The following is an 11949-nucleotide window of genomic DNA, read 5'->3' as shown; positions in this document are numbered from 1 at the left end:
TTAGTTTTTAAATCAACATATTTGTTCCAGAAAGTCCAAGAACCCATAGACATAATTACCACTGAAGTCTTGAAAGTGACAGTGTTGCTATAGATGACATAACACAAAAGTCTCCACTTTTATCTCAACTGTTAGAGGTCTGAATTGTATTTCTTTTTTTTTTACAAAAGAAAGCACATGCTGTCGATGTTATTGTTATAACCCTGACAGCAATGTACCATCTCCTTCACAGAGGAACCAGGTGACAGTGCAAACGTTTAACAGAGGTTATTTAAATTACAACCATCGTTATTGTTCTCARTGCATGCTCAAGTGTTGCTGCTGTTTACAGAATCTTCTTTAAAGGGATCCCTGATTAGTTGTAATATGAGACTTTATTTGATAAACATAAATTTTAACTGTAAAATAAAGACTGTAAAAATACTGTAGGTTGTTTAGTTTTGTAAATTTTTAATAATATATTTTAACACGGACTGAATGACATCGGAACCCGCGAGGGGACAGGGGAGGGGATTTTTGTTTCTTTTGCATTCCCAAGCGATATCTTTGCGTTACCTTGTAATACTTTTGTGTTACCTCGCAAAATTGTTTTGCGTACGCACGCAAAAGATGGTTTTGGATATGAACAGAATTAAATAACTTTTATTTTGAAATATCTGGTTACCAAAGCAGGATGTGCCGCCACAAGTTCGTGACATTGACAYTGATGTTGCGTGGCTGCACTGTGTTAAAATATGGGCATATGACATACTTCCATGCATGGCTGTGTGATATATTCATTGATTCTGAAGATGAATTGAAACAGTAGGCTAACTCGCTAATGGTAAACATGTGAGTTTGTTAATAAACCGACAGGCACAACAGTGATAAACGACTTTTGCAAGGTAACGTAATACTACTGCGTGGGAACGCAAAAGAAAAAAAAATTCCCTCATGTCCCCTTGCGGGCTCCGTAATGTCGTGAATAGGTCATCGGTGTGAGCGAGCTATATCCACCCTGAAGGTTAATCTTGGACAATATCTGATGATCGACTCTTTTAAATGAAACCAGAGWGCGTTGACAGAGAGGAGAAGGTAGAAATGACTCAGCCTGGAACTGAAAATATAAATGGAGAACAGAGCTGCTTCATGGAAGAACATTAGCTTAGCCTGTTAGCATTCGCGTTAGCACAGACACTTTATTGCCTTATATGTATTAGCTCAGCTCTAGCACGACAAACAAGCAAAACTGTTGTCCTCCATCCATATTTTCAGTTCCAGGCTGAGTCATTTCTACCTGTCAACGCTCTCTGGTTTCATTTAAGAGAGCCAATTGTCAGATATTGTCCAAGATTAACCTTCAGAGTGGATATAGCTCGCTAGCAGCCTCACACCGATGACCTATCCACGTCATCATTTACCCAGAATGCTTTGTGTGTAAATAAAATGGCCCCATCCATGTAATATATTTTAAAACTTTTAGTTTAAAAATGTAAAAACTGAACATCCTACAGTATTTTTAGCCTTTATTTTACAGTTAAATATATGTTTATTAAATAAAGTCTAATGATACAACTAATGGATCTCTTTAATTACACCCCAGTGTGTGTAAATAAAATATCCCCGTCCTTGTAATATGTTTCTAAACTTTTAGTTAAAATGATAAAAACTAAACATCCTACAGTATTTTTAGCCTTTATTTTACAGTTAAATATATGTTTATTAAATAAAGTCTAATGCTACAACTAATGGATCTCTTTAATTACACCCCAGTGTGAGCATATACTTAAATCTGTAAACATTATGACTTCAACACATCTTCAATAAACCTTAAATGTGTTACCTTTGAGAATAAACATACAACTGTAAACTGAAATTTAAATGAAAATTTAAAAGAAAACTGTATGGTTGCAGTGCATTTCGTTGTCAAACTCAAAGTGCTTAAAGACTATAAAAGATCAACAACCCTTCATCACTTCAGTTTGTTATGGATTAATGGCACCACCTACATTTGGCAATTAACTGTAAGAAACTTTCCAGTGTTTTTCCTGAGGCCAGCTTCACTGTTCTGACTTTGGGCTGCTGAACTGGATGACGGCGTACTTCCCGCTGGTCATCCAGTTTGGGTCCTGGGATGTGAGCTTCTCCCCTTGGCCCGGCTGCAGACCCACCTGAACGTTAGCCTTCAGGGTTCTCAGGCTACACAGCGGTGCGGGCCCAAAACCTCTGAGTGCTGCGCTGAAATCCACGGTGTGATCCCAGTCTCTGTCTCCGGTCAGCTTCCTGTAGTTGAGATCGCCTTTAAAAAACACCAGGTCGGCCTCTCGCAGGGTCGCGTACAAGTCGGGAGCATCGGCCGCCATGTCGCAGAACTCGTGAGGCTGCGTCCAAAAAGGATGATCACGATAGCGCCAAACACCCTCTTTCAGGTATTTCTGCCACTGGACGCCACTCTTGGACATCCACCTGTGATTGGCTGCCATTGTCTGCCGGATGGTCCACTGAAAGTCGTTAGCTGTGACGTCAGAGACGAACCACGGGAAGCACTTGCCGTGGAAATGGACCTGCCGCACGAGGCCAGAAGAAACCAGGAAATCTGCTAAAACCAAGTCGGTGACCAGCTCAAAGCCAGCATTGTCTAGCACAATGTCCACTCTCTCTGCAGCGTTTTTACCAGACACGTCCAGCCTGTGGGATGAATGAAGAGCTGACCAAACCATGTTGGAGTCATCCACTAAGATAAAAGGCTGAAGGCTGTTTAGAGAATCTATTGGACTTGTCTTCTGGGAGTTTTCTTGACCAGCAGAGATAGAAAGATCACACTTGTTCCCCCAAAGAGAAATCTAGAAAGAGTCAAATACAAAAAACTAATTTATTTCAAATAGTCTAGAAATTGTGTTGCATTATAAAACAAGTCGAAGGGAAACAACTAAATTATGGCACAAGATGATAGGAAAACATATATTATTCTGGTGTCTCAATAGTATCAACATCAGGACCAGTACCAGCCTTAAATACACATACTTTTAGTCATAAAATCACCGATACTTCAGACAAATACATTTTTATGCACGGTGGCATCATTTATTCACCCCTTTTGTAAGTAACCAAAAGCAAAAATTAAAGATTTTCTGTAGTTTGGAGATATTTTAAGATAAACACAGATGTTCTGTGTTGGCAATAAGAGAAAAGTGTCATTGTGGAATAGTTAAGTACTAATTAATTACTTACAATGTATCTGTGCTCTGTATCAGCAAATAYCCAAACTGAGGTATTATTACTTGCACTTGATCTGAAAAAACTGTCAAAACACCCCTAAAGGATTTTATATCCCATTACTGTAATAATAATCAAATCATATTATCTAACACAATATAAATAACATCCACAAATTTGGTCTAAAAACATAAATATGTTTTTATTTGAATGATATCCATCCTTAACTTGTACTATACTCTGAAAAACATAAAATTTACTGACCTGGAGAAGTTTGTTGAAAAASTCAAACAGCTGATTCTTGGACAGTTTTTCTGTGTTCTTATGGAAGTCTGACAAATAAGTGCATAAGGCCATTACAGCCTGCTGAGACTCAAAAAAGCTTTGAGTYTTTCCTTCTTTATACACATCAAAGTTGCTGATGGGAGGACTGAAAAAGAAAGAAGAAATAAAACTATTACAGGGAAAACAACAAGATCAGTACATTTAAAAAGCTACTGGTTACATAAGAGGATTAGGGCCACTGGAAAAATAAAAATTCTGACTTTTTTCTCAGAATTTTGACAAAATTCTGAGAAAAAAGTCAGAATTCTTGTTTTGTTTTTTTCAGTGGGCCTAATCGTCTTCTGTAAACTAGGCTACGTTCACACTGCAGGTCTTAATGCTCAGTTCAGATTTTTTGAAAAAATCCGATCTTTTTGTGTGAACGTTCACATTACATTTYAAATGTGACCTGCATCAGACCCCTGTGTGAACGCTACACAGCACTGATGTGACACGCATGCGCAGTAAAAGACGTGACATCTCATCAGCCGGCTTGTTTGTTTACAGAGCTAGCATGGATGCTACATTTTGCGCATCGAATCGGAAGTTGTTGTTTAATCRGAGCCGATTAAATAATTATCTGACCTGCTTCTTTAGTTCAGTGTTTAAATCTGAACCTGCCTCTGACCGGGATGCTCCAGTGAAGCTTTTTTTTTTTTTTGAACAAAACTACGAGCTGGAAAAAAGTATCGACCGAGTAGCTAACTTTAGGATCGATACTCTCCGCGACCCAGGCTGGACATGGTTATTATCAAACTATCTACGTGGAAAATGAAAAGTAAAAAGATGAAGCAACTGGACTTGTGTTTTGGAGCTGTAAACACACGGAGCTGCAGATTTAAACAGCGAGACTTGAGGTTAGTGTCTTATCGATCCTTCAGCCCCTCCTCCAGATGAAAAAGTCAGATGAATGTGACATGATCGTTCACACTGCAGTCACTTTGAAAACATCAGATATGTATCCGATTTAAAACCACATACTGAAACAGCCTGGGTCAGATTTGAAAAAATCGGATTTGTCTCGTTCAGACTGTCATAAAAAAATCAGATATGAGTCAGATGGGTCAAAAAAATCGGATTTGGGTCGGATTTGCCTGCAGTGTGAACGTAGCCCTAGTGATGCTGAGAATCAGTTTTTTTTTGTTTTGTTTTGTTTTGTTTTGTTTTAATGTAAGTGTAATAGTTCCAATGCTATAAAATGAACTCTCACTTGAGTATAAGGGCTTCTTGTATCCTGCGGTACATGTAGCACTCTACATAAAGCCATGGGGACTTAAACCAGCTGACAGCATCCTGGTCCCCCAACAGTCTCTGCTGTCTCTCCATGTACTGGTTCCAGGATTCTGTGTCCTGTAAGCCGTCTGTTATTAACAGGAGCGGCTTATCCGTTTGTAGCTCATTTCTCAGCTTAGACAGCAGAGATATTGCTTGCTTCTCAGCACTGATTCCCTCCTAGAGAAAATTCAAAACACAAACAGACAAAAACAACATCAAGACCTAAATGAAMGGTACACTGAAATATGACTGCACATGTCCCATAAATACAGCTTCAATTAGGAAACAGTTCTTACCTCTCCATACTCTTCAAAAAACTTGTTTTTGTTACGATGTATTGTGTCTATAACTCTGGTTAAAATCGTGGGTAATCTGTCTTTTACAGTTAAATAGGCAAAAGACCTGCAAAAACAAAACAATAATTAATAACCTCAATTAGGTGACTTCCTGACTACAGCAGATTTATACACTAAAACGTAAGGCTGCAGTTTACGTTTTTTAATTACATAACTTATTACAATAGTATTTGATTTGGTTTATTTACATAAGCACGATACTCAAGCTAACTGTCACGTGAGTTAGCCGCTACAAGCTAACGCTAGCAAAATATAAATAAACAGCCTCATTTAGCTGTTTTGATGCAACACTGCCGTTTTCCACTTTACAAAAAACTATGACAGACTGGTTACACCGGTTGTCAACATACCCTGTCACTTTAGCAGAGAGTGAGGGAGGAACTCCGCGGTCAGCCTGATCCACCGCCATCTTTGTTTCAGAAGCGTTTCAAACTCGATCTTTATTGACAAACCATTAACAAAAAACAAACTTTAGATAGCTAATGTTTGTAATTTGACTAAGCGATGTTTATTTATAGAATGAGACGTGAAAAGCGACTCACCTCAAGCTATAATGAGTTCCTAGAAACCTATATTTCATGTTTATGTTCATTTCCTGTTTTCTTTCATTTTTTAGATACAATGCCACCATCTAGTGGTTAAAATATGAACTGCAGAGTCTGCAAAGAGTTTTCCATAAAGAAAGATTTTTTTTTAAATAAAGTTAATACATTGAGAATTGCTTATTTGGAAGAAAGAATATATTAATTACTCTGTTATAACAGGTGTCGGAGTTTATCCGTTTCGTATGTTGTATGCTTTGTGCCGCACTGCGCATGTCATCCAGCTCAGCATCCCGTGTTGCCCCGGGCAACGTTTGGCGGGAAACAGGGATGGGATCGAGTTTCTGGGAAATTAATACACAATACTCCAGTGGGTTCTATAAAGACCCCCTATTAAATATTAATAGCCTAATATGCGCGTATAACGCAGACAGCTTCTGCCTGTTGAGTTAAAACTGGTTTTGATTTTAGCCTGATTTTTATTTTGTGTTTAAAAAGCAAATAGGTTTTAATTAGTTTGTTTTCCTAGTATTTATAATAACAGGTTCAGCTGTGCACGAAACACGTTGAAAAGGCTTTATGCACATTTTCCCCCCATCTCTCTCTCTCCTCCCCCACAGATCACTATGGGAACAAGGCGGGCTGTTGTCAGGATGCGGGGGTCCCTGAAAGCGGGAGTCCAGCTGCGTCCACCTCCGGTGTTCATCCACCGCGGGGCCTCCCATCCCTCCCCCACACACACCCGGGCCTCCAGCCTTGGCCGGATTTGTTTTTCTAAACCGAGAGAGGAGTGACTCACCACTCCGGTTTAAAAAAAAAAAAAAGGCAGACCAAGGACAGAGTGGGGGGAGGCAGGGCTGCAGCTACCTTTAAAAGCAGTGACTGATTATGTTGTTTGTTTAAAAGTCGCCTCAGGGCACAAATTGAAGCAGTTTGTTGCAGATTTGCTTCTAACATTCATTGCTTCATGGTGAATTAATTTAGTCATGTGAAGGTCCAGTCTCTGGAAAAGCTGTTCTGATTAAAAATAAATAAAAACAAAAACAGAGAGGGCTTCATATACTGATTATAAGGTATCGATCTTCATGACAAAACACTAACGTGAGCCAGTGATAACAGTTTATCTGCTTTATTCAATAAACTTTTGTTGCTTTTGTTGTCCTTTATTTCCTTTTAGGGGCAGAAAAACATTTGTCCCCCTTAAAGGCTCATGACTTCATTTATGKCACTGATGACACTGATGAAGTCGTGTCTCCTTCCTTAATTACTTTGTCTGGATCGAAATAACAACAACAAAAACAAAAAAAAAAAGATATTTACACTTTAGCAACTTCTGATGATGATGACACGACTCCAAAGTACAAATGTAAGGTCCTCCTCCTCCTACTTCCTGTGCCCCAAAATAGACCTGTGGTTTAGTTAAAATTCAGTTTGAAACTTTTTCCTTCCAGTAAAATACTGTTTAACATTTGAATTAAGGGAAATAAGCAACACACAGGCTTTACAGCATTAAATATAAAAGTCTCTTATTAATACTGTTCAATGTGCACCACACCAGACATCTTGCAAGAACAGAAAAAAACAGTTGTGGATTTTTACAAAGAGTCATGGTCGCAAAATGTCAAAATTATTACATTATATATTTTTAAAAAAAAGGTTATTTTGCACAAAAACCTCCAAAAATCAACAAAAATAGAAATTTAAATGACATTAAAAGCAAATAATGTTCAACAATTAACCAGTTATTTAACATCTAAGCGTCACATCGGGATCAGCACCTTTTGTGTACATTAATGTAAAGCATTCAAAACATATATATGATGTTTATTGAGTGAATTGATTTGATAGTTTTGAATTATAATCACTTATATGTTGTAGATTAAACCAACCAACCTTAATCCAACCCACTGTAGGGATTAAATAACTGTTTTCCAACATTTTTGGTTTGTGGCGTCTTACAAAAAAAGCAGCGTTTGGCCTGTGTCTGTGTTTTAGCCAATCTTTTTATCCCCCACAATAAAAGATTTATATTCAAATAGTCCAATATATTATCAGGGGACATGCACGCAAACAAAAAAAAAATTACTTTCTCATGATAATAATCTCAGATTCATGTGGTTGGGATAAGCTTTTAATCCCACAATAACAAAATGCGGTTAACATATTTTTTTAAAATTTGTTTAAATTAAAAATCTTTGAACAGAAATATCACAAGTCATTTTTAAGAGGATGTTTGTTGTGTATTCTGTTGTTTGATCATTGTTCTTGTGATTTATTTGTTGTGTTTAAATGAAGATATGCCTCTATTTTGTTTTTATGAGTACATCGTGTATAAAACAAATTAATTAATACTCAAAGTGTATTCAGAAAACAATTCTCTTCAACTATATTGTTTGCTTCAGCAGTGTTCCCAAAATAAGGGTACGCACTAAATATAAACAAAGCTTCTGAAACTCAAGTTAAACATTTAATCTGAGAAATCACGTTAGAAGTATAAAACTTGAGAAAAAATATTGAGCAGATTTTATTTTTTTACTTTTTTTGGGACATGTCTTAAACGAGGATGGGACTAAATTTAGGAAAATGTATTGGGGGGGGGGGGTTATTTAGATTAAAATGTAAAAGCCAAATACAACAAAATATGTTGTCTAAAATAAGCTGAAAACATTTAATAACAGGAACAAATAATATTAACGTTTCACGTGTCGGTAACGGAAGAGAGACACAAAGATTAACGAGCAAACGGAAGCTTAAACAAAATAAAACAAACAAACAAACAAACAAAAAAACAGGTTGCGGTTACACAGTGCGGGGAATTAACGTTAACAACGCAACCGCCCCTTCCTCAACGGCTTCTTTTTTTTTTCCTTTCCAACGGCTGCTTTTTCACTCAGTCATGTGATCGTAACGTAAAACCCCTAACCGGAAAACACCGACGGACGACCCCTCTCCTCTCCGCCGCCGACGACGAATGCTGCCTTTAACAAGGAACACAGTTGACGCTGCCACAGCAGAGCGGAGCGCACGGACGGACGGAGCCTCCGGTAACGAAACAAAACCCGAACGGAGACACGGATCAACGAAACGAACTCCGGTAAATTTCACCAAAACAAACAAACAAACAAACGTGCAGGTACGTTCGTTTTCTCACACTGCTCGTAACGCTCCGTTGCTAAAAAGAAACGCTCGTTCGTGACCAACCCCATCCCCCTTGCGTCTCGCGCTGTGTGTGTGTGTGTGTGTGTGTGTGCGCGCGCGCCTGTTCGCATGTCCGTTTCTCCTCGCGCTAACCGAGACCCGAGGCGAAGGCAGGAACCCGGGCTCGTTTTTTTTTTTTAATCCGCTCCCTCTACAACCCTCCACGGTTCATGTTTCTGGCTCGGTGCCGCGGTCCGGACACGTCCTGCCCACTCGTTTCCCTCGCGTGCGGGCGGCTCGTCGGAGTATTTTCAGAATAAAAGTGAACGGAACGTCTGAGTGCGGAAGCGACTTGTTCCACGTGTCTACATCACAGCAGGGGCGGTGCTGKTCGCTGTTGTTGTTCCTAGCAAGGAGCTAAAAAAGCACACAAAAAAAGAATGGACGTTTGTGTTTGGTTGAATATGTTTTTGTTGTAACAAAAGGGGCAATAATCTTATGTATACTGTATATATTTAAGAAAAGCCTGTTTGTTTCCCTTTTTAAATTATTCCGTATTTGAAAGGAAAATGCTTTTGTTGATTAAAACCAGGGGGAAAAAAAAACTTGTCTAATCACTTTGGACAATGCCGGAATGAAGGTACAAGATATATGAGCATTTTGGCACCAGTAGCATGTGGAAGAACGTCCTGATGCATCTCAGTAATCCAGGCAAAAAAATCGAAAAGAAAAAAATTGTATAGGTCTTCTGGACGAGTTCATCTCTAACGAAACGTTTCGTCTCTCCTCCAAGAGACTTCTTCAGTCTGAGAGTTTCAGGCTAAATTCAGGCTTTTAAGCCCTGCCTCCATGTGACTGATGCATCACATGGCTATCGTTGACACCTAATTGACACTTATTGTTAACAGGGGGGGTGGAGTGATACTGGCAATAGCAGCACTGTAGGAGGGGGACAGCTGAAAACGGAGGCCTCCACCTCTGTTTAATGATGGACGGTCTTTCTTCACAAAAATGGCTTCTTTTACTCCTCTCTCAAACCAACGTTCYTCTCTATCAAGAATGAGAACAGACTGTTAATTAGGTGTCAACGATAGCCATGTGATGTGAGTATCAGTCACATGGAGGCAGGGCTTAAAATGCCTGAATTTTGCCTGAAACTCTCAGACTGAAGAAGTCTCTTGGAGGAGAGACGAAACGTTTCATTAGAGAAGAACCCGTTCAGAAGACCTATACAGTTTTTTTCTTTTTGATGTGGAAGAACCATAYGCAGCCACTACAGCCTGGCTCCTCCTCTTCATGTTGGTCCATACATATTGTTTGTGGCGTTGGTCACTCATGCCCAAGCCGATTCCACAGGTGTTTAATCAGGTCAAGTCACCGTTTTCTTCTTCCTTTTTTTTTATGGCGGTTGGCAAACAACTTGTAGGTGCGTTACCGCCACCTTCCAGATTTGAGTATGGATCAAACGCTTATAATCTCCCCACAACACCCGTTTTTCTTAGAAAATTAAAAAATACTACTGAAAACTATATCCCCTGACGAGCTCTGAAACAATTCTCTAATATCCAACTTATTTTTATTTCTACTTAACTCTAATTAACACATTTCTTTCCCGTACATATTTATTACATTCTAAGAAAATATGTTGTACTGTTTCTAACTTTCCAAAATAATTGCAACGACCTGTTTTATGTTAAGTATTTTAAGAGTACTATTTAATCCTGTATGTCCAAATCTTATTTTAGATATAATATCTTATTTTTTATTCTTATTACATTTCCTTAATTCCCCAACTTTTTTTGGATACTATAATAAAACCTCACCTTGTCTCCTCTGTTCCACTGCTCTTKCCGTAACCTAACCCTCTTTTATAATATTTTATCTCATTTTTACTTATTTTAATATTTAAATCAACAATATTCTTTTTTTGCCGCACTCAGCAAAGCTATAAACCAACTCGTTTCCTATCACACCAATGTGGGCAGGAATCCAAACTAGTTTAACATGAGAACCATGGTTTTTAATCCTGAAAATTGAGTGAATTAGAATTATATCCAGTATAATCTCGCCTTGATTCTGAATTTACCTCTTGAATACTAATTAATGCGTTACTTGAATCTGAACAAATTAAAACCTCTCATTTCCTCAATCCATTCTAAAGCCATTAAAATTGCCATTAATTCACCTGTATATACTGTCAATTTATCTGTTATTCTTTTATTCCTCATAAAGTCATCGTTTCCACAGCTGAAGTCTCTGATAAATGTCACTCTTTGTCACGTCAGAAGACGGGAGTGTTTTCAATGGTTAGGCTGAATGTGCCATTAAATAGTTTGATAATATGTTCATGGCAATTTCTAGATTTATAAAAACAAACTTTTTATTKTACAGCTAAAATAATAGCATCATATTTACACACAATGAATATTGATAGGATAAACTCAGCCATCGTCCTCAGCACACCTCTTTGCAAATGCATTTGTATTTACGTCATTCAAGTATAATTTGGTTTTATGCAATTAAATGTGTATCGGTGACATTTTTCTGAAWAATAATTCCGTAATTTTGCCTTATGTAACTGGCTTATTTTGTCCCAATAACAATAAAAAAATACATATGAAAATGCAAATAATAAAAAAATAAAAGTATACACTTCCTGTATAAAACAAATACTAATGATGATTTTAAGCAAAAAGGTTTTTAAATTTTTTTTCCACTAAAATCCCTATAAACAGTGTTGAGAAAACTTCATTCGAATACAAAAAATAGGACTCGTACAGATTTTCCAGGGGTTATCTCGACTATCGGAATATTTCATGATATCAGGAAGATCCGCTGCATTTATTTTAGCCAGGTGTATAAAAAATACATTTAAAACCATGTTATGTGTGACATAATCAGCGTTTTTCTCTCTGTGCTGACTTCATGCTCCCAGTGGCTGCATGTTTGCCCTCTGACCTCTGATAAAAGACGTCTAATAAGGTTTTGTTGGGTCAAACAGAGCTACAGGATTCTGATCTGTGAGAGAATGAAAGCTGTCCAATACCTGTTATCATCCTCTGTGTGTGTGTGTGTGTGTGTGTGTGTGTGTGTGTGTGTGTGTGTGTGTGTGTGTGTGT

The 11949-nt window shown here is 38.0% G+C and overlaps 2 protein-coding genes across 3 annotated transcripts in view; one reads left to right on the top strand and one right to left on the bottom strand.

Annotated features, from left to right (window-relative positions):
* Window positions 1-1849: 1849 nt before the first annotated feature.
* On the bottom strand, window positions 1850-5705 carry armt1 (acidic residue methyltransferase 1). Its single transcript, XM_014011603.1, has 5 exons — window positions 5501-5705; window positions 5091-5196; window positions 4730-4971; window positions 3460-3625; window positions 1850-2822 (listed from the first exon to the last, which is right to left on the bottom strand). The coding sequence occupies exons 1-5, from the start codon at window positions 5557-5559 to the stop codon at window positions 2040-2042; spliced, it is 1356 nt and encodes a 451-aa protein (XP_013867057.1). The 5' UTR covers window positions 5560-5705; the 3' UTR covers window positions 1850-2039.
* A 2564-nt stretch (window positions 5706-8269) lies between these two features.
* The window catches only part of zbtb2b (zinc finger and BTB domain containing 2b), a 7824-nt gene continuing 4144 nt past the window's right edge, over window positions 8270-11949 (top strand). For both annotated transcript variants that reach the window (XR_001310480.1, XM_014011596.1), the window contains exon 1: window positions 8270-8786. The gene's annotated coding sequence lies outside the window, so the exon portion shown is untranslated. The remainder of the gene's footprint in view (window positions 8787-11949) is intronic.

The sequence above is a fragment of the Austrofundulus limnaeus genome, unplaced genomic scaffold, assembly GCF_001266775.1.
Source record: "Austrofundulus limnaeus strain Quisiro unplaced genomic scaffold, Austrofundulus_limnaeus-1.0 Scaffold82, whole genome shotgun sequence".
Taxonomy (NCBI): Eukaryota; Metazoa; Chordata; class Actinopteri; order Cyprinodontiformes; family Rivulidae; genus Austrofundulus; species Austrofundulus limnaeus.
Note: the sequence above shows the minus strand (reverse complement) of the source record. Positions and strands in the feature narration are given on the sequence as shown.